Here is a 23,272-nt window from a genome sequence, read left to right as displayed (position 1 = left end):
CAGAAAATAATAATAATGATGACAATAATAATAATAATAATAAAATACAGGCACCTTTGTGCAGAACTGTGTGCTCATCTGTAACCAATTCTGCTGAGAAGGCAGTCTGCCCCATTCTGCTATGAAGCCAAGTCCTCATCCAGGAGGCAGATTTGAATCCCCCCCCCCCCCATTCATCAGCATACACCTGAGAAGTTTAAGATTGAAGGAAGTCAAGCTTTGGTTCACTGTCCCAGGTCACAGGGCAGGGCTATTTCAGCCTCCCTCTCTATTCCCGAGTATCTCTGTGGGCCCTGCTAGGGGTGCTATGGCTCCTTCTCACCAGCCTTCTCACTGTTGTCACTGTGCTTGGCCTGTCGCCTCTGCTGCACCAGCTGCTTGTCCAGTTCCCGGAGCTGCTTCAGAAAGCCCCGGTTGGGTAGGACACAGCGGTTCTTGGCCACTTGTTGAATGGCGTCCACCAGGGTCATGTTCTTGTGAATCATCAGGTAGGCCAGGACCAGGGTTGCTGAACGGCTGCGGCCCATGACACAGTGAACCAGGATCTTACCTGAAATGCAGTGGGAAGAAGAGGTACCACACTATACTGGTAATCATTGCATTCTTCACCACCATGTGCTCTCGGGGGGAGGGGGGGAACACCGATTTCCCTTAAGAATATCCTTAATGAAGCAATACAAATTAATTTTTATCAAATTTCAGCCTTTGGTTACACTTCTGCTTAATATTTTGCGTGATGAAATGGTATGTACACTTAAAGCACTTTGGCTGAGTGCCAAAGTAAGATGGTTATCTCAAGAACAAGCACATAGGAGGTAGAGTTGCAAGCTGAATTAGCCACTGTTTCATGAAACACTGTTTTTACTTAAAAGAGCAAATGACAGGGGCGCCTGGGTGGCGCAGTCGGTTAAGCGTCCGACTTCAGCCAGGTCACGATCTCGCGGTCCTTGAGTTCGAGCCCCGCGTCGGGCTCTGGGCTGATGGCTCAGAGCCTGGAGCCTGTTTCCGATTCTGTGTCTCCCTCTCTCTCTGCCCCTCCCCCGTTCATGCTGTGTCTCTCTCTGTCCCAAAAATAAATAAACGTTGAAAAAAAAAAATTAAAAAAAAAGAGCAAATGACAGAAAAACCATGATAATTCACACTTGGATATTTGGCAGACTTTGTCTCAGAAGTGAACAAAGTAGGGAGCCTGGCTTCCAACTCCTACAAAGTAGAGAGTTGGAAGAGCATGCAACTCTTGATCTTAGGGTTGTGAGTTTGAGCCCCACGTTGAGTGTACTGATTGCTCAAAAATAAAATCTTAAAAAAAAAAAAAAAGTGAACAAAATAGGCCTTTCATGTCAAAGGAAATAACCAATGGTGTTTGTTGCCAGTGATAAAATTCAGGCTTTTGAGGAAAATAGAATTTTGGAAAACTTGTATCTATTACTGTGGGGTTGACAGTTTCCCAATACTTTTAGATTTTTCTGTTAAGATTGGTGTTGCTATTAACAAATGTGTTCTTTTGATAACATACAATGAAAAGTGTCAACATTTGGAAGATCTACATAACTTAGTGAACCAATATTTTCCAAATGACCAATGTGGGATATTACAAAGTCATGCGTGAGTAAAAAAAAATCCATTCAAAGTGCAAGACAGACCAATGGATTTTCATATAACAGAGTACGTATGAAGTTTATGTATATGGTTTCAGATTGCAAGGCATCATAGCTAGCCTTTAAGAAACTATTACTTGTCAAGTTTTGGTGTAGTATTAAAGAAAAATATCCATAATTACCAGAAAAGGCTATTAAAATATCCTTCCCTTCTCCATCTACATGTCTGAATGAAGCTGGATTTTCTTTATATACTTCAACCAAAACAACACTACCATGGCATCAGCTAGGCCCGGCTTCACAGTGTGAAGCAGCTTCTGCACCCTTCAGGTCTGCATTTGGTAGTGCTCTCGAGCTCACACAGTAGTACATCAATGTGCGTTATCTCATTTTGTCCTTAACAGAAACTTCAAGGTTTCATTATCATCATTCCTGCCTCACAGATGGGAAACAGGCTCAGAGTGGTGAAATGACATGCCAGAGGTCACCCAAAAAGCAGGTGCCATGGCTAGAAATAGTTAAAAGCAACTTGTTACTGAGGCCCTTCTGTGTGCTAGCCGCTGGCCACTGTGCTCAGGGGACAGAGAAAGTAATGAGATTAGGCTCTCCAGCTGTCCCCACCAATGCCATCCCAGTGGCTGCCCTCTCGTGTGTTTGTGGGATAGGGGCAGCTTGAGCTATGTGACTTGTGACCCCAGTGATGTCTCTTCCTGAGTCTCAGGCCTGTGGATCAGAAGGATGACCAAAAAGACACTTATGAACATCACTGAGCTTCTGGAACATCAGGATATGAGAACAGCTTGTTGAAGAATACTTCTGAACAGACATGGCTCCCCCGTGTCCTTCTCACCTCCACCCCCTCACCTGTGCCAGGGGACCATGCCCAGGACCATGCCCAGGCAGAGTGAGAAATCCAAGAGGGCCTGACCATCAGGCACAGGATTCTCTCTCCCCTCCTCCCAGCTGGCAAGGCCTGCACATCTTGCCCATCAGGAAGAACTCCAGGATGGCCTCTCCACACACACAGGGCTGGCGCAGAAAGGTGCTTCATAAGGAACTGTTCATTTGGTCACAATTCATTTTCACGAATCTCCACAAGCTTACCAGGCGGCCCTGCAATCCCACCTGCCATGATGCTGAGCTACAAGAGTGTGACCGCACCACATTTCCCTTGGGCACATTTGCTAGAAAGGAAGGCAAGAAGCAGGGCCTGCTTCTTTTTTGCTGGGTCGGGTTTGGGGGAGGCTGGCCCTGGCTCTTGCATGGCATGGTTGTGCTCCTGGACTGGAATGTCTACCTCTGGCATTCTAATCCCCACAGACTGTTCCAGAGGCTGGCTGGCTTCTTGCCAGCTGTGCTGATAACTAAAGCGTTTCTTCCTCTCCTGGCAAAAAGGGTAATTCTTTCTGTCACGACTAAATGCTTGAAACAGACGAAAGCTGTAGTTCATTAAGTCTTTTGGGAGCCTGAAGTCTGTTAAGTGGGAGGAGGGGAGGGGAGAAAAATGGCAAAGGGAGATGGAGGGGGTTGGAAGAGAAAGGGGGAAGGGAGAGAAGGGCGTGCTCCGCTCCAGCAGAAACTCCTGGAGCTGAATTTTGGTTTTACAAAAGCGGCGTGAATGCCCTCAGCCATGTGAGCTTGGTAGGTAGGTCTTCCTCCCTTGGTAAAGGGCCTGTCTCAGCACCCTCCAGGCACTGCTCTCTCTTTGCTCTGTGGCTCTGCTAAGCACCACCATTTGGGGCCCAGCATCGGGTGGTGAGAAAGCTCTCAGAGGGTTCAGGAGACAAGGGCAAGGAGACCTGCACGGGGCCTGCTCCCGGAATGGCCCATACTGGAGAAACTAGGAGGCTGTTAGACACCAGCCAGAGTTAGGACCCTAAGTGAAGGCAGCTTTGTCAGGGCACACATTTCCTAGATCAGTGGCTTTCACTTCTTTGTGTGCCCCCTGAAAACACAACACACAGTTCACAGTTTACATGTACATAGCCCTACCTCGTCCCCAGATCGTCCAAGTACATTTTTACATAGTACTCGATCAGCACGACATACTGATCAGCACGATCAGCACGACTCGATCAGCACGACAGACTGATCAGCACGACATACTTGATCAGCACGACAGACTGATGATGAAATTATCATCTCCATTTTACAGAAGAGATAATGTGCAAAGAAGTGAGCGGCCCTGTTTGCACAGCTGGGAAGTGACAGAACCATGCATGATTTGAGCCCAGGCTCCCTGACACCAGATTCAGAGCTCTATGTGATATCACAAGTGTGTGTGTATCAGACAAAAGTTCCACAAGGTAATATGAACTTTTACTACGTGCAATGCATGCTGCTATATTCAATTATTTTCTAATCAATTCATTCTTTTTAAGGAAATGCTGGCTGCACTCACTAATCTCATTTTATGACACACCAATAGGTCACAATCTATGTTTGAGAAATGGTGATTTCAATTTAATAATTCCCCTTAGCCTTTACCAAAAGGTGAATTCCCACAGTCTTATAAAGAAAACCCATATCCAGAATCTCTGCTGCTCCCCAATTGTGTATTTTCAACTGGTGACCAAAAGATAGGCCTCTGTCACTCAAATCATATATACAGGCCAAGCCTGTTAACCCACCGACCCCACCAACCCCCACCCTCAACTCAACCCCACCCCTGCCAGCTGTGCCCTCTCATAAACAGCCTCCTTCCTTGGTTTTGGGAGATACTCTTTGCCTGTCTCTTGCTCACTCACCTCCCTCAGCAGCCTGCAAAGGCATCATTCATACTTCTCCCAAAACACTTCTGGGGGTGTGGAAGCCATCAGAAGAAGGGTCCACGTTATGTTTTGAACTGCTGGGGGGCAGGCCTGTGTGTGCTGCAGTAGGGCAGGGGATCCTTAAAATACCCTGAATATCTGGTCTGGTTAAAGCTTGGAGGCACCAGAAGACCACGCTCCTGCTCAAAAGCAGACTCGCTTTGTTTATTCATACCTGCCTTAGCCATAATAGATTTTAAGATGCCTTCAGAAGCAGGCTGTGGACTGTTTAAGAAAAAGAAAGAAAGAACAAACAGAGAGTGGTGATACTAAAATCTGATCTTTAGAGCCTTACAGTATCTGCCCCGGGATTTCCTAGAAGATTTCATTAAATTAAGCCCACACTACTCCACCTCTGAGGATGCCATGGCAGGAGGAGTGTAGGCAGTCCAAATGGGGTTCCCATGGCAGTATTTTGTCAGTACTTCTTTCTCTGCTGAAGAATGACAAGTTCAGTTGTTTCAGATGTCATAACCAGCAGGAGTGCCTCACCTTTCATGATTTTTGGTGACCTCTTATACAGTTAGGTCACCGAGTGCTCAAAATAAGAGCAAAGGACTCTCCTGAGAGGTCCAAATGACAGAAGGAATTCCCGCTGGCCTCTGATCAGCTCTGTGACCCTGGGCACATCACTTAGCTTCTCCAGGCCTCTGTTTCCCCAGCTCTTGGGGCAAAACACTGGACTAGATTATTTCTGAGATTTTCCAAGAGTGACTGCAGTTGCCTGGAGAGTTCTTTCGTAAGAGATGCATCAGGGTAGGATAGGGGTGGGAGTGGGCCCCATGGGGCTCACTACAAGCCCTGGGCACAGCTCTATAGCACCACGAGAAAGGTTTTTTCAACAAGAATAAACAAGACTGGATGTGAGGGGCAGCAGTGAGAAACAGTGTACGCTTGGCTGAAACTAGCCAAGGAAGAACAGGAAAGACAAGAGAGGGGAGAGAAAGAGAGATGCCTTGCCTTTGGGCCAGACTGTCCATCAACACCTCTTACATCAAGAGTATAATAAGAAACATACGAGTGATCCTGGCTCTAAAATGCTACAGTAGTGTCCCCTAGATCTCCAATGAACGACTAGACACACCACATGGCATCAAGGCTGAGCACATGCCATCCCCACTGGATGGAGTCTATGACAATGTCATTGCTGGGCTAATGAGTATTTTTATTTTGTTACTCTGACTACTTAGCACAGGTTACAAACTGACAGTCACTGGATATCTTTTGTTTGGCCTTTGCAGTATTGTAAGAAGTTTTCAATTTGTTGCCAACACTTAAAAATTGGGCAATTTCACATTAAAATCCAGATTGGAAACTTTTCCTGAAAAATCAGATCTACCACATTTGCACTGATTCTCACAAGATGCTGGCTGAGACTGAATAGCAGCTGCCCCCTTTGGAAAATGTATGGGGCTCTCCACTTAGCTATAAGCACCCTCTACCCACACTCCTCTGCTTTCCACACAGCTAGCTTCATTTTTTTTTTTTTTTTAACATTCCCTGCCAGGTTCTGCAGAGTTCACATTTGATCTGAGCCCCAGACTTGAGGATATTCAATTGTGAAGGGCACTGAGAAGGGACCCCAGCCTCCCTCCTGGCAATGAGGTCATGTCCTGCTCGCTTCACCAGCCAACTATTCTAGTCCCACACTTCTGCCCACTGATTCTAATCCCTGCATGTTCTCTGATCTGGGCATATACTTTTCTCTCTTGACCCTTTCTTTGCTAGGTGCTTTTGACCATATGGTCCATTAGGACCCACACGGGCCTGACATCGCCACATCAATGCTCTGTGATCTGCCCAGGCCTAAGTATGACTTGAGAGCCCCATTCTTTCCTAATTTAGCAGGGGTGGGGGGTGGGGGGCGAAAGACTCTAAAATGTTGTGCCAGGAACTGAAAACAAGCTGTCATACGAGTCTATTGTACTAGTTCAAAGTTGGAATGTCTTTTTTCCTTTTGGGATTGGAAACTTTATTATTATGATGCACACATGCTAGTGTGGTTATGTGCTTCATGGTGCACAACCTCTCTTTATCAAACACATCTGAGAACCTGCTGTGCACCAGGTTCTCTGCTAAGTGCTCTGTGTGGGTTACTCCTGATCCTCATTATAACCTTTCAGGGTAAATATTTTCATCACCAGATTGAGAAACCAAGGCTTAGAGAAATCACATTGTTAGTAAGTTGTGAATTTGATCCCCGCCCTGTCTTCTCTAAAGCCTGCCAGACCCCTTCCATTAAGAGAAAGTTTGAAGATACAGTAATGGCAAAAGAGTACATTAAACAGAAACTGAAGGATTGGGTTGTTGTAGCTTTTTGTTTTTTCTTGTCAAATATGTTTTCAGTTAACTTCAAATAATCTGAGGCAAATTTTACCTCATGTTGATGAGTCAGAGTCCAGTTGCTTTTTGATACTGCTTGGAAACCCAGAATGTGCATAATACAAAAGATGGTCCATAAATAGACTCATAAAAGCACGACTTTGAAATGAAGCATCCCTTAATATAAGCACTTAGGCTCTGTAGGTTTTTCTTCTTTTCATTGTGACATTGCTTTCTGAACCAAAATAATGGCAAATCCTTGGTGCCTATGGCTGCCTGTGGGGCCAGGACCACTTTGGGATGGCCATCAAGGTCTGGGACTTGGCCTGCGCCCAACCTGCAGATTGCAAATTCCTGAAGCAGGCCAGCTGGTCAGGCAGTGAGCCTCATAATCCCAGACTCTTGTGGCAAGAAAGGGTTTCAGTAGCTGGATATCCTGAATTATGTGATGGTCCTATAAAGGAGTATGACGCGTGTGTCTGAAATCAGAGCACAGAGGAGGGAGTTGAAGTCCCTCTGGCCTCTATAAAATGCCCTGAGTTACACCCTGCAGCAATAACTGCACATTGTTTTACCCCCAATGCATACCTAAGCCATGCCTTTCTCTCTAAAATAGCCTTGTAGACTTAACCTGGATTAGACCAGCTAAAACTGTATTTTGAGTGCAAGGACTAGCACTGTGATTTTAAAAAATGGATAATTGGGGCACCTGAGTGGCTCAGTCAGTTGAGCAACCGAGTTTTGGTTTCGGCTCAGGTCATGATCTCCCAGTTCATGGAATCTGAGCTGAAATCAAGAGTCAGACACCTAACGGACTGAGACACCCAGGCACCTCCACATGGTTTGTGGGATTGAGCCCCTGCACTGGAGTCTATGCTGACAGCTTAGAGACTCCTCGGGATTCTCTCTCCCCCTCACTCTTTGTCCTTTCCCTGCTGTCTCTCTCTCTCTCTCTCTCTCTCTCTCTCAAAATAAATAAATAAACTTAAAAATTAAAAAAAAAAAGAATGGATAATTAACCTTGGGAAACTTGGACACCATGAGTGCAAAACTCAGATTCTTAAATATATTTTGCCATATATAAGGGCTAGATTGTCAGCTTTCTATAGGAGGCCTAACTAGACGGAGTATGTGGGAAGGAGGGGATTGGGAGAGGCTGCCAGCTTGGTTGGTTGGCTGGCAGGAAAATCTGAAGTCTCTCCATAGATTCCCAGTCAAGTCAGCTTCCTGAAGGTTTTCTGGCATTGAAGCCCCTAGCTATTAGTCAGGTTTGGGTGCGGGCACAATTAGTGTCTGGGCTGTAGTCCCAGGTTTGAGGGCATCCAGACGTCCCTGCTGCTCCAAGGATTGCTGATGAGCCTTAGGGGATTGGGATTCAGACCAAATGCCTTTCCTCTGAACCCTCCCGATCCTGATTCCCCACAGAGGCGATCAAGGCCCGAACCCCACCAGCCGCATGCTCAGTGTGGTTCTTGTGTTCCTGGGCCTCGGACATTCCCAGCTTAATCACACACAACCCCCGCAGAACCGGCTTCAACAGTGCGCAGATCCCGCCTCCAGCCAAGGTGAGGGGCGGGGCTTCGGTTTGGGGCGGGGCTTAGTGGGGCGGGGGCTTAGTGGGGGCGGGGCTTCGTGGGGGCGGGGCGGGGCCTCGGGCGGGTTTGTTGGGGTTGGACCACCAAGGGTCACAGGTCTCTTACTGTGGTCGTGGCTGAGCGCTGCGTCGATGAAAGCGGCCGCCGGGTAGAAGAAGACGCTGAGGTCGAAGGTGGGCAGGTCGTCCGCCTCAACACCGTGATATTCGATGGCCATGTCGCTGTAGTAGTCGGGCCCAGTGTCCACGTTCCAGCGGCCGTGGGCTGCATTCAGCACGTGCGTGAAGCCCGCCTTCTGCAGCCCGTAGCGGTCCAGTGCCGTAGCTCTGGGCACGAGGGGAGAGGCTGGTTGGCTAAGTGGTGTCGTAGCCTGGATCTAGGGTGAAACTCGGGGCCCGCCAATGGGTTTATGCCATCAGTTCCAAAATAAAACCTAGTCACTGCAGTGAAGGACTTCCCTGGTCCAAAACCCTGATTACTGACCCCTTGACCGCTTGTTTCTGGATAGGCTGGTTCGAGAAGGGAGAGAGTGGAGGGTGAATCGATCGTCCATTCATTCTTTCATCATTCACCATAAAACACCAAAAGGTAAACAGAAGAGCTTAGTGCTAGACACTGTGGTGGTTGCAGGAGTGCACTTGTTACCTGCCAACTCCCCTAGAAGACCGCCAGAATAATCTGTTCATCCAGCAAAGCTGAATGTAAGGGAGGGGGTCACCTTCACAGAGCCTCAGGAAACCCTTTAAAGCAGGTCGCTCCTCTGAACCTTCCAGACGTTTATAGGGTTTGGTGGGCTGGGGCTGGAATGACTGATTTAAGATGGTGTTACAGTGCAAAGATTTTATTGAGATCGGGCAAAATTCTTGACATTGATGTTCACAGGGTTGGTGAACACGGTGCAGAACCCTTGCTTTGATAAGTGAATCATTGCCTAGTTTGGCAAAGCGTTTTTCTAAGGAGAGGTATTTGAGCTATTGTTTGAGTTGATTTCAGGAGCCAACAGTGAAGTTATTTTCTGATTTATAGCCTTATCTTTCTAGACAGGAATTTCCAGGAAGAAAGAATAAAGCCATGTTGAAGTAGGTGGCCTTGGAATATGCGGCAGAGGTAGGTTGTCAGAGGAACCAGGAGTTATTTCTGCCTAGAAGGGCCAAGGGAGGCTTTATGGGAGAGGGCTGTTTGAGTTTGTCTTACTACAAATGTTAACACGGTGATGGAGGGGAAGAGGGAAGCAAGGGCAGGGAATTAGCACTACTTACAGTGTGGAGGCTGGAGATAATGAAGCCCTTTTAGGAAATGCTTATTATTTCCTGCAGTCAGTCATTTATCACAAATAATGATTTAAAATCTATTGTGTGCCTGTCACTGTCCTGGGTGCCGATGGTGCAACAGTGAACAGGTTAGTCAAGGTCTCTCGGGACCTCACTCTCAGACAATGCACTCCCTTCTACCTCAAACCCACTATGACTGAAGGATGAAATAGCAAAAAAGTGGGGCAACTGGGTGGCTCAGTCTGTTGAGCGTCCGACTTCGGCTCAGGTCATGATCTCACGATTTGTGGGTTCAAGCCCTGCATCAGGCTCTGTGCTGCCAGCTCAGAGTCTAGAGCCTGCTTCAGATTCTGTGTCTCCCTCTCTGCCCCTCCCCTGCTCATGCCCTGTCTCTCTCTGTCTCTCAAAAATAAATAAATGTTAAAAAAAATTTTTTTTAAGTTCAGATGGCAGTAAAAGCTGTGCTGATGACTGTGGTCCTGCTTTATGTAAGGTGGTCAGGCAAGGCCTTGCCAGGAGGTAGTATTTGAGCTAAGACTGAGGGATGAGAAGGAGTTAGGCAGGGGTAGAGTTGGAGGAAAAGTGTTTCATCCAGGCCTAGGGAACAGCAAGTGCCAAGAACAGAATGGAAACAAGCATGGCTGTAGTAGCAAGGGGGATAGTGGTACAAGAGGAAGTTGGAGAGATAGGCAGGGGCTGGGTCATGGTAGACCTTGTAGGCCAAGGAAAGAGTCTGCATTTTGCTCTAAGTGTGGTGGAACATCACATGCTACAGAGGGTTTAAGGAAGGGGTGAACATCGTTTACTTTTTTAAAGACCAGTCTGGGGATGTGTGGAGATGGATTGGAGAGGGGGAAAAATGGAAGCAGGGAGCTCTGTTGGAGACTGTTGCAGTTGTACAGCCAGGAGAGGAAGGTGGTTGGACCAGGGTGGGATCACAGCAGGGCTTGCTGAGGGACTGGGAGAGGGGCAGGGAGGAGGAGGCTGGTATGGCCAGATCATAGGATGTGAGAGGAGAGGAGAGGAAAGTCTGGAGGAGTGTGAGGTTGGAACACGGAAGTGCTTGGATCTGTATTTGGGGCGGGGTGGGGGGGGGGGTAGGGGCGGGGGGTCAAGGAGAGTGGTTGAGGACGGGTGATCCCAACTAGATTTTAACAGCACAAAGAGCAGTCTACAGCTCAGGAAAGATGACAAGGGCCTGGAACCATAATAATAAGAGGCCAGAAGTGACATTTTGCTCCAGCTGAGGACTCATCTCAAGGTCACTGGTAAAAGGTAGACAGAAGGGACCATATTGGTTACCAACAGTGATCAATACCCTGGGCCAAGAGGAGCCTTGCAGCAGGAAACATGCCACGGCCCCTTGGCCAAGGGCCCCCCATCTGTTGCTGGTTTCCTGGAGCTTTTTCTTGGTCGTGAGAGGAACCATGATGGAGTCCAGTGTTTGGGAAAGAGAGATCCAAACACAGGCATTGAGCTTTTAGAAACATTTGCAAACAGCCCATTGGAATTGAGCTGTGGAATGGTGGAGAGTTCCACCAACCCCCTCAGCTAGACTTTGGTGCTGCCATCCTGACTATGGACTACATTCTGCTTTCAGTTTTTCCTCAGAAAGACCTGTTTTTCATTTTTCTTCTTGTCCCAAAGTATGTATACAACAAACATTATGCTTTTGGGACATAGATCTGCGCTCAATTAATGCCTCCACTAATGCAGTCCATCTTGCTGAGTAGCAATCCACCTCACTTTGAGGTTGAGCTCAGTGGAAAAATTAAAATGAACTGTCCTTGACAGGAAGTTCCTACCCACCATAAAGACTGTTATCTCTGGGTTCAGCAGCTGGGTTTCAACATAATCAAATAGTAGTTTGAATAAATAGCAATTTGCACTTTGTTGCTTTTGGGGTCAAGGATCAGGGTAAATATGTGACAAGACTCGTTGCATGACACCTCCACAGTCAGACCACAGAGCTGGTTTTAGCTGTCTGAGGGAGAGAAAAGGGCTCCTGGGGAGAATCAGACCTGGTGGGTGTCTGAAGCCCACTGCAGGTTTTGGGGCATCCTATGGCTACCTGAGCCAGGAAGGGAGGCAGTGTCCTTACGCACCACTCTGGGATTTCCCCCAGTTTCCTCATTCAGAGTCCTCCTCTCCTTTCCTCCTTCTTTACTCAGAGTCCAGTTGAGAGCTCAGAAGAGTATCCACGGCAAAATGAGGATCTGCAAAGAGCAAGTCTTAGTAGTCTTGGTATATAGTGGCTGTGATGGAGGCAGATCCCCAATTGGTCCAAATGCCTGGCTCAGCAATTATTGGGAGTAGGATGGGTCAGAGGGTTCTCCCTAGCACTGTATTGTTGTTTTCTTAAATTTTAGGGCCATCTGCTTACGTATGTTATGTGGGGAAGAGACTAAGAAATATGCTTCTGCTTTGGAGAAAAGCTCAGGAGAAAAACAGACTTGCCAACTTACCTCTAGAATCTAGATGATGCAGGAGCCTTAGTTTCTGGTTTAGTTAAAAATCCTTATGTAAGCAATTTGTTTATTTAAGAAATTATGTCATAAAAATGTGTCATCTGATTACAAAAATAACACTTGCCCAGTGCAGATTATGAAAAACAGGGGCGCCTGGGTGGCTCAGTCAGTTAAGCATCCAACTTTGGCTCAGGTCATGATCTCACAGTTTGTGGGTTCGAGCCCTGTGTCGGGCTCTGCTCTGACAGCGTGGAGCCTGGAGCCTGGATCCTGCTTCCTATTCTGTGTCTCCCTCTTTCTCTCTCTCTCTGCCCCTCCCTGCTCATGGTCTCTCTCTCTCTCTCTCTCAAAAATAAGTAAACATTAAAAAAATTTTTTTTAAATATGAAAAACCTATTCCTTCCCACATGCAAAAAAATCACCTGTATTTCTACCACCTAGAGATAAAGTCTCTTTGCTTTTTGATATAAGATTCCTCAGTTGCTTTTCTATGCATAGATTTAGATATTTTATATAGAGATTTGTTTGGGGGGTACAATACTACATGTAAGTTTCAAAACCTTTGACATGGTGATAAATTGTAAACATCTGCCTCTGTCGACATACAGCCTTCAATAGCTGCCTGCTGTTCCATTCTGTAGGGAAATCTCAATTTTACCTCACCAAGCCCCTACTTCTGGATATTTGTCTCCTCTCTCCCCCTCTTGCTCTTGCTCTCTATCTTTATCTCTTTCATGAAGAGGGAGTGGCAGGTATTATAAGAAACACTATAAATGAACAACTTTGCTTTATTTCTTTGGGCACATCTCTGATTATGTCCTTAGAAGAAATTTTAGGTAGAATTTTGGGGTCAATGGGTATGAGCATTTTTAACACATGTGCTGTGTTGCTAAATTATCCTCCTTAAAGCTTGCTCATTTTGCATTCTTTGCTAATTTCACTGGCAAAAAAAAAAAAAAAAAGGAAGGAGAAGAAGAGGAAAAGATATCTCATTTTCATTCATTGTAGCAATAAGGCTGGACATTTTATCACACATTTGTTGGACTCATGCAGTTTACTTTTGAAGAACATTGCCATATCTCTGTTTCTGACCCAATTCCCTTTATCTCCTCTCACTGTGAACCTCTGGCCTGGCCCTGGATTCTTACTGCAGATTGGAGGGCCAGAGAAGTGACTCCCCTCTTGCATGGCCCAGTTTCCTCATTCGGAGTCCTCCCCTCCTTCCTCCTTATCTGGCCTGACCCAGCCTCCTTTCAGCTCCTCTGAAGTTTCTTCAGGAAGCTTGTTTCAACCCACTATCCTTGAGGAATGGCGAATAAGAGCACTCTTGGTGAAGCAGTCTCCTTGGGCAGCACTCCTGACATTCCACTTTTCCAGGCCTCTTGCCGCCCTGCTGATCCCCAGCCGAAATACCTCAGCATCTACCCCAAAGCCTGTTACGCCCCACTCCCCGGGTGTATGCTCTGGCGCAGAGGGGAGGAGGGACATGCATGTATACATCTATTCAAGCCCTCCCTCAGCTCCCTTGTGGTGGGAAACCAGCTGCTCCCACGTTGTCAGGATTCTACATTGGGCACTGAAGAAAGTCCACTAGTGACTGGGCGTTCTCCATACCCTTGTGTCTGTGAAGACCCACCTATTTCCTGCACCTGACTGTGGACTCTTGTTTGCCAATAGCCTGTATCCTGTACTCTGGCACTCTGTTCATTCTGGTGCATATGACACTTTGGTGTTTGCGTGTTATTTCATGGGCATGACCCTGATGGAGACCTTCTCCTTTGGAGTCTCGACCACACCTACTGCTTACAGGTGGATTTTAAAAGCAGGCATATTTCTAGCTTTTGATCTCCATCAATTCTCCATCAATTTCATCAATGAAAGTGAAATTCCCTGGCTTTCTAGTTTCTTGGGTGTTCTTGTTACTTGCTGACGATGAAACTGTTTGGTTTTGAGGCCCTTCAGAACACACAGGGCTGGCAGGTGCAGTTTATACACTTACACTGCTGCACGAGCTAAAACAACTGAACCTCTGGGACCTTCAGCTTTCTTTCTTTGTCAAACTGAACCAATTACACTGGCAGTACTTTTCCTTACAGGATTCTTGTAAATTGAATGATGCCATACTCGAGTTTCTTTGAAAGGTTAAAAGATAAATTTAAGAGAAGAAAGCAGTAGAAAGATGTACAGCAAAATGTTATCAGTGGCTATCTCTGGGTAAAGGGATTATAGAGAATTTTAATTTTCTTCTTTTTGTCTGTGTTTTGTAAATATCCGTGATGAGTAGGTCATATATTCACTTAACATGCAAGTGTTTACCATGATTTTTATTGATATTTTCTTAGTTCTTGGGAGACACTGGCTATTCAAAGATATAAGGTGACCCCAGCATTTTTAATTCTTGTTAGATATCCCTTCATCATCTGCCCAAGAAGGGAGGCTAAGAGGGGAAAGAGAATACTCGGAGGCTTGGATTTGAGAAGTGATATTGTATTAATAATTACACTAGGCATTTTGCTAACCATGAAAGGAAGTGGTTGATGTTGCTTGAGGCCTTCACTGAGAAGCCTACTGGAAAAGCCCAGCCAGGTCTCCCCATTCACTTTGCCCATGACTGGTGCCCAGTTGTATCTAAGTCACCTTTGGTACTTGGAGGTTCAGAATCCAGGCTTTCCAACTCTTTCCACTAACATTCAGCACGTTAAATTGGCAACCGTGGCTGTGTTTTCACTGCATCCTAAACCACGGTCCACCCTGGAGAAGCAGGTCAAGTTTGAGCTCTGCTTGGTGCCTGAAGGCTGAGTTAATTCCTTCTTTTTGTGGGGAAAGGTTGCAGCTGTCCAGGTGTCCGGGAAGCCCTCTCATAGGCTGAGGGCCAGCTAAGCTGACTGACTTGCTTTCTCCTCACTTTCCAGCCTCCTCAACTATAGGCCAGGCCTGGAGATGCCTCTGCTTTCAAGGCTGTTGGTCTGGTTGGGAGGAGAAAAGCAGAAAGGGCAAGATAGCAAGACCACTTGAAAGTGAGCTCAGGCTGAGTAGGGCTGACCACAGGGAGGAATCAGGCTTTAAGGGGAAGGGCAGCTGTCTGTTGATGACCTCAAAAGCCAGACCTTGGAGGCAACTATAGTTTTAATAAAAATGGAGAGCTGCTCAGCACCCCCGCCATTCAAGCGGCAGAGCAAGTTAGCGCCGTGGCGTTGGCTCACGGGATGCTGACATCAGGAGGGAGAAGAGAGATTTCTCAATTTTCCTGTTCCAGCCAAGCCTATGGGAGGCTGTCCTGCCTGGGAATTTGCAATCACTTTGACAGTAACCAGGATATTTCCCCTCCTGCTGACTACAAGGGAAAAAAAGAAAAATGAAAAAAGATTTCTCTAAGCAAATGAAAAATGTGAATGAGATTAAAGAGAGAATATTTAAATTACAGAAACTCAGTGCTTTCAAGCATACTCAAGCACTTTTGAAGCACCCATTTAGGGACTGCTGATTGATAAGAGGCGATGAATTATTCTTATCTCATCATTGACGCAAGTCCCTGGCTCTCTGGAGGGCAACACTTGGTTAACCTAATTTGAATCTAATTTGAATGACTTAAAAGTAATAAAACAAGTATGTGCTTGAACCTAATGAAGCCTAATTTATTTAATAGCACATTTCTTAAGGAATTTTATTTTACAGCTGGAAGAGACCTTTGAAATCATCCTTGTATTTTACAAATAAAGAAACTGAGTCCCAGAACAGTAAAATGTTTTGCCAAAGGCCGCACATAATGACCACCAGCACGGGGGCTTGAACTCTGTGCCCTGAATCCCGTTTGAGGCCTTTTGCCCTACTCCATCCATGCTGACCCTAAAATTCCCACTTGTAGCAGATTCAGACCCCCTACTGAGCTGTGGGAAATGGGTGGGAAGAGGGTGGCTGTGCCTGGAGCCGGGATGACATTCTGGTGAAAATCTCTGATCGTCGGCCCGTTTTCTTGTCCCAGTGCCTCCATTAACCCAGCACACTCAACACCACCCAGATCCTCACAGGGCTGCAGTGGTGGTGTCAACTCTGCCCTCCCTGGGCTGGTAAGCAATAGGGACTTGGAGTCATCAGGCACTCCACGTGGTGAATCCTCTCGGGATAATCTTGGATTGAGAAAATGCTGTAGAAGTTCTGAAATCCACAGGCCCCTTGGGTTTTTGTGTGGCACTGCCTCCTTAGGCCTCAGGCCACCTGGGTTCCTGGAAGGCCAGGACAGTATCTGTGGGGGCAATTGAGGCACGAGCCTGAAAAAGCCCATTAGGCGGTAACTTCCTTGCAGCCTGAACTTGAGTTCATGATAGCATCTCATGGGAGAAATTTGACCAGGAGTATTTCCCGTCTCAATGCTGCCCTTAACACAGAAGGACCTTAATGGCAAAGCACAATGACAGTTCTTTATCTTTTACACTGTGAGCTGAGTTTCCAGAACCTGCCTGATCTGTAATAGTTCACACTTATTGGGTGTGCCACACACGGTGCTAAGTGGCATATGTATTAACTCATTGAATCCACATCTTATAGGTAAAGAAATTGAATCTCAGAAAGCATGAGGGACTTGCCCAAGGCCACATGGGGACCAGTGTTTGACTAGGCACTGTGGCTTCGGAGCAGATGCTCAGCCCTTCTGCCTCTCTCCATGAAGAAGCCCTTGAGGGGAGAGGAGGGAGAAAAAGTGACCTGCTTCTTTGGGCTAAGTCTGGTCCCCAGAGGGTCCCAGGCATCACCAGCTACCCCAGAACATCCATCCTCACTCCTGGATCCTAACCACCCTCACTTCCAGAGCCTTGATACTTGTATTTGATACTTACCTTTCAAAAATTGTAGGTGCTTTTAAGGAAAGGAAGAAAAAATCAAGCTAAATGCAACTTTCAAATTAAAACTGAGACTTTGTGCATGAGGAGCCAGCCGTGAGCTTTTTGCTGCTTTGGGCAATACCTACAGAGAGACCAAGAAACAAAGGCAACCTTGCCTGCTCTCAGCAGGGTTTTAACCTCCATGTGGCTGCATTGGCAGTGGAATTAATTGCTCTCTCAATAAGCATTTGTGAGTCTCATTAGCCTTGTAAGCTGGTGTCTAGGAGGGACCCTGAGCAGAGATGAGGACAAGCACCATGAAGCATCATGCCATGCTGACTTGTGCCCCCCACCCCCACTGTGCACGCAGGTCACACACACTGACCGTGGAGCCTGCCTAGACTGTATATGTGTGTGTTTGTTTTGGGGCTCTACCAGGCAGAGCTGGAATGAATCGAAAGGGCAGTAACATTTTCTTGGTTGAAGGAACAAGGTTGCGGTCAGATGTCAAGGAGGCAAGCATATCTTACTGCATCACACCCTGTTGTCTGGCACTCTGTTAACTAGAACTTGACTGTTCTGCTCAGACACTCAGTGGCTTCCTGAAGAGAGTCGCTCAGTGGGCATTCAGTCTTCCACAAGCTGGCCCTGACCTACCTTCCCGTGTTTCTTTCTCACTAGGTAACAATAACAACGATAACATTTGTATTTGTCTTACAAAACGTTCTCATATTCCATATTTCTTTGAATCTTCGTACTGATCATTTTTGGAGATGAGGGCATAGGCCCAGAAAGGTAAAAGGACCTGCCCAAAGCCACTACACCTGCAGTAGATTGTGGCTGTGGTCGATTATGCATTACCACTTGGAATATTTGACAGGTTACACTTTCCTGTCCTATTAACATGAGGGTTTGGCTTGAACTTGCTTTAGCCACTAAAACGTGGGCAGAAGTGGCATGTGTCACTTCTGAGTCAGCTCGTGACTTTCCATGGCCCTTCTCTCCAAGAAACTGGCAATATCCCAGATAGGGGCTGCTCTGTCAGCCTGGGTCCTGAGGCCTAGAGTGACGTGGATGTGGAGCAGTAAGAATTGGCCCCCCATGGACGTGGCATGTGCATGAGAAATAACCCTCTGCTGTGGTAAGCCACCAAGACGTTGGGGTCATCTGTTACTGCAGCACAGCTAAGTCTGAGCTGACCACATGGCGGTCAAACATAGCTCAGTTCTAGACACCCTGAAAGTGTACATCTACCACATCTATCCCTGGTATTCTAGACACACCATCCTGCTTATTCTCACCTCCGTGCATTTCTTCATCTTGCTCCCTCTGCCCAGAACTCTGTTGAAATCCTACCCATCTTCCAGAGTCATGCTTGGAATTCACCTCTTCTGTGACACTTTCTCAGAATCATAATAGTACCAAACACTTAGTGGCATTTACTTACTATGTGCCAAGCACTTTGTTTTAATTCATTTCATATTCACCCCACGGAATGAGCCCTATCTCTGTTGCCACATAAAGTGAAGAGAGGTAAAATAAGTTGTCCAAGATCACATAAGTGGTGGCTGGCAGAGCCAAGACTCGAACCCCACACTCCTTCTATTCCACTACCCCTTCTCCTTCTGTTCCCTGTTACATTTCTACACATCTCTTCTCCGTAGCTATAAAACAGCTTCTTTATCTGATTGACCACATTTCTTTTCTTTTTTTTTTTAATGTTTTATTTATATTTGAGAGAGAGAGAGAGAGACAGAGTTCGAGCAGGGGAGGGGCAGAGAGGGAGGGAGACAGAATCCGAAGCAGGCTCCAGGCTCCCGAGCTGTCAGCACAGAGCCTGACGTGGGGCTTGAACCCGTGAACTGTGAGATCATGACCTGAGCCAGTCAGACGCTTAACTGACTGAGCCACCCAGGCACCCCTTTTCTTTTCTTTTTTTAAAGGTTTTAAGTAATCTATCACTTCTCGGCCTTTTGGCAAAGATCAAGTGACGATTTTAAATAATCTCTACACCCACATGTAGGGCTTGAACTCAGAACCCCGAGATCAAGAGTCACATGCCCCACCGTCTGAGCAAGCCAGGTGCCTCTTGACCACATTTTCTTGATCTGAGTTTAGGTATAAGTTATACCACTTACTGGTGGTATGACCTTGGGCTGGTCACTTAATTTCTCTGAGCCTCAGTTTCCTCTTTGTATTCCCCACAGCTCCTAGCAAGGTTCCCAGTAAATACTAACTGAGCAAATGGATAAACTTTCTGAGCCCTGGTTTGCCCATTTGTAAAATAAGAGTAATAATGGTACTTCCTTGGTTGTTGAGTTTAAATGATGCCTAGCAACAGGGCACAACACACAGTAAGATATATACAACACAACAAGCTATTGTTATTAATTATTATAAGCTGTAGGAAATGTAAATATAGTGTATAAAATACAGAGAAAAAACTTACTTCTCACTATGCAGATTGAGGAAAGCTAGCTTTATGGCAGAAGTGACTTGAGTGGTTTTTGCAGAATGTATAGAATCTGGACACAGAAAGGAGGTGGGGGGCAGGGCATTTTAGGCAAAGAGAACAGCATAGATAAAGAGCCAGAGACAGTGTAGATCTTAAAATTTTAATCTCTCTTCCCTCAGGTATACCACGATTAGGGTCATATCTAAGGAAATAATCCTAACTATGAAAAGATTTTATGCATAAAGACGTCCATTGCAGCATTATTTATAAAAGTGAGAACATAGAAATAGTGATATGTCCAACAATAGGGAAGTGGTTAAATAAATGACCTTACATCCACCTGATATATTATTATCTGATAGATAATATTATATTATAATTAAAAGTATGAGAAATACGTCATAAGGGAAAAGTTTATGAATGATGCTATGTGGGGAAAAAAGATAAAATGAATAATCAATATGATTACAACTACATAAAAATAAGTTTTAAAACCAAAATAATACACAGAAATTCCAGGTGGAAATCCTGTCCTTTGATTTCCTATCCTTAAGAGTAAGGAGTAGCTTCAGAGTAATGGGGTTTGGTGATTGCTCTGAGAGATTTAAGTTTTCTTCCTTACGTTAATCACTACTTTATTATTAGAGCTAACTTTTATTGAGTGCTCACTACGTACTAGGCACTACACGGATACTTTACATAATTATCTCAATCCATACAACCCAATGAGGAAGATTCTTTGTTAACCTACTACAAATAGAGAAATTAAGACATATATTTATACAATAAACATATATTACTTTTATAATAGGAAAACCATATATTTACTGAATTTAATATTTTATAATTAAAAGATAAGAGATTCAGATCCTCCCCCCCCCATTTTGCTACTTCAATGATAAAATACACATTGTTGTGCATATTTCCTTACGTATTGATACTATTATTTCTATAAATCACATTTCTTAAAGTGATATTTGGGGTCAAAATGTATGTGTACCTTTTTAAAGTTTGAACTAATTTTGGAGTTAATCTTAGGGAAGTTGCAAAACCAGTACAGAGATTGGCAATAAAAAAGAATAAAATACTCGTCCATGCTACAACTTGGATGAACCTTGAAAACATTATGCTAAGTGAAAGAAGCCAGACACAAAAGTCATATATTATGATTCCATTTATATAGGAAATGCCCAGAATAGGTAAATCTATAGAAATAGAAAGCAGATGGGTGGTTGCCTAAGACTGTGAAAAGATGGAGAATGGACAGTTTTCAGGTGGTTTCCTTTGGAGGAGATGAAAATGCTTTGAAATGAGTGGTGCTGGTTGTACAACTTTTTAACTATAATAAAAAAAAATCACTGAACTCTGCACTTTAAAAGGGTGATTTTATGGAATATGAGCTATATCTGAATTAAGCTGTTATTTAAAAAAAAGAAAACAGGGGTGCCTGGCTGGCTCAGTTGATTAAGCGTCCAACTTTGGCTCAGGTCATTATCTCATGGCTTTGTTGGTTCGAGCCCCGCATCAGGCTCTATGCTGACAGTGTGGAGTCTGCTTAGGATTCTCTGTCTCCTTCTGTCTGTGACCCTCCCCTACTCCCTCTCTCTCTCTCTCTCTCTCTCTCTCAAAAATAAACTTTTAAAAAATTAAAAAAAAAAACAGTACAGAGAGTCCCATAAACCCCTCACTGATGTTCCCCTAATGTTCACAACTGGGAAACGATTGGATAAATCAGAGTACAGCTCTCCTATGAGATAGTAAAAGTACCCATAGCATGATTCCTTTTTTTCTCCTAAAAATTATTTAAAAGAATCAAAAACCCTTTATATGTGTGTGTGTGTTACCTTACATTTGCAGCAGCACACATAAAGTAGTGGGAGTATGAAAGTGAGCTTAATACTGGTTACTTGGTGGCAGAATTAAGGCGGACAGAGGGAGATTAGCAGTTTGTTTTTATAACCCTCTATTTAGTTTAATTTAGTATAAAAAGACATGTAATTTTTCTAACTTTTTCAATTTAGAAATATTAAGGAGGGGCACCTGGGTGGCTCAGTGGGTTAAGCATCTGACTTCAACTCAGGTCATGACCTCGTGGTTCGTGAGCTCAAGGCCTACCTGGGCTGTCTGCTGTCAGCATGGAGCCAGCTTTGGATCCTCTGTCTCCCTCTCGCTGCCCCTCCCCCGCTCGTGCATGCAATCCCTCTCTCTTAAAAATAAACAAACATTGAAAACACTTTTAAATATTAAGGGGAAAAAAAGGCAAGGGATGCTGCCCCTGGATTTCCCATGACTAGGCAGTCATCTCCAGGTTTTATGCAGCATGGTGTTTATTAACATCACACACGCAGGGGTCCTACACCATCAGCTCCTGGGAGAGATGGAACCTGAGCAGGAATCCTGGGGAATAGATGGAGGAGCAGGAGTACTGGTTAAGATAAAAGCTTCTGGATTAGGCAGAACTGCGTTTGAATCCCAGATTCTGCCACCTACTGAGCTGTGGACCTTGGACCAGTTGCTTAACTGCCCTGTCCCTTGATTTCTTATCCTTAAAATGGGAGTAATTGGATGACTTTCATTGGGCTATAATGAAAACAAAATGAGCTCATTCATGCAAGATGCTTAACACTGTGACTAGAACATGGTATTCAGTAAGTGAAAGGAATTATTATTATTAATATTATTTATAGTAGACATTTTCCAGTTGTTGGAGGAATGGGAAATGGTGGCTATAAAAATCTAGAGGAGGGGACGGTGACCTCAACTTTGCTAGACCTAACATGTTCCCAACACATAAGTTGATGTGCTCCTGTGTCATCAATCTGAGAACTGACTTTGTTCTTGCCACTCTTATACCCAGCTAAAACAAAAGGCTCCGGTTCCCAGCCTCCCTTGCAGCTAGAGGCAGGGGAGGTCTTGGGAGACACTTTCTTCTGGAAAGATGCACTTACTTTCTCTTTATGTTTCTGTGGCCTGGATCCCACAGATGGTGGCTGGAGCTCTATCAGCACTATTGGCTCATGCAACAACTTTGAGGAGGGAAACCATACCCTTGGGATGGTGGAGCAGAGCACAGGAGCCTGAGACGCTGATGACCCTGGAGTCACCACGCCAGCCCCAGCTTACCTTCCTCTGCACCTCTTTTATATAAAAGAGAAATAAACCTCTATGTTGCATAAGCCCTTTCTCTGGGTTTTCTGTAATGTGAAGATAAACCCAGCCCTAATTGAGTTCTCACAATACAACTAACCCAAAAAGCAAAAGCTCATGTCTAGGAGGGAGTGAGGGGTGTGAGCTGGGGAGGGGCTGGCTGCCTTCTCCTGGGTGAGGCCAGAGGTGAGGCTTGGCCTGGACACTTACTCATCGCCGATGTAGAGCTGGGGCCAGACCTCGTTGACATGGGTGTACTGGGGACTGCCCTTCCAGAAGAGACGCTCCAGCTCAAAGGCTCCGGGGGTACAGTAGTCCTCTGCTTCTACCTCCCCCTCCACCTTCGGCAGCAGCCTCTTGGCAGATGGGTAGGCATTTTTGAGACTTGTCTTTGGTTCTCTGGATGTCATTTTGAAGCCAAGGGATTTTCTTTCGTTTCTGCAATTGGTCATGAGAGAGGGTCAGGATTTGAGTTAGCAGGAGGCAGAGGTAGGGAAAGGCCTTTACAAAAAGAGGTGGGAATAAACTGATCTTAAGATTCAACAGGCATTTCCCCTGCCTGCTGTGCTTCTGCTTCCTTTTCTCAGGCCACAGAAGTAACCAAGGAGGGCCATGATGGCAGTTAAACACTTCAGCAACATTCCATTCTCCTTCAGCGCAGTAGTGCTGGGGGCCCTCTGACATGGGCCGAGGAGGATTTGCAGCAGAGTCAAGACAGGCTTCAAGCCTCAGAAATCCCTGTGGGCAGCCAGTCCCTTGCCTCCTTTCTTTTAGCTTTTACCCCTTCTT

The 23,272-nt window shown here is 45.5% G+C and overlaps 1 protein-coding gene across 1 annotated transcript; it reads right to left on the bottom strand.

The window, feature by feature from the left end:
* Positions 1-182: 182 nt before the first annotated feature.
* DUSP29 (dual specificity phosphatase 29) lies at positions 183-22,901 on the bottom strand. Its single transcript, XM_032595216.1, has 3 exons — positions 22,694-22,901; positions 8,431-8,651; positions 183-550 (listed from the first exon to the last, which is right to left on the bottom strand). The coding sequence occupies exons 1-3, from the start codon at positions 22,891-22,893 to the stop codon at positions 306-308; spliced, it is 666 nt and encodes a 221-aa protein (XP_032451107.1). The 5' UTR covers positions 22,894-22,901; the 3' UTR covers positions 183-305.
* Positions 22,902-23,272: the final 371 nt, after the last annotated feature.

The sequence above is a fragment of the Lynx canadensis genome, chromosome D2, assembly GCF_007474595.2.
Source record: "Lynx canadensis isolate LIC74 chromosome D2, mLynCan4.pri.v2, whole genome shotgun sequence".
NCBI lineage: Eukaryota > Metazoa > Chordata > Mammalia > Carnivora > Felidae > Lynx > Lynx canadensis.
The sequence above is the reverse complement of the archived record's forward strand: the minus strand, read 5'-3'. Positions and strand labels throughout refer to the sequence as shown.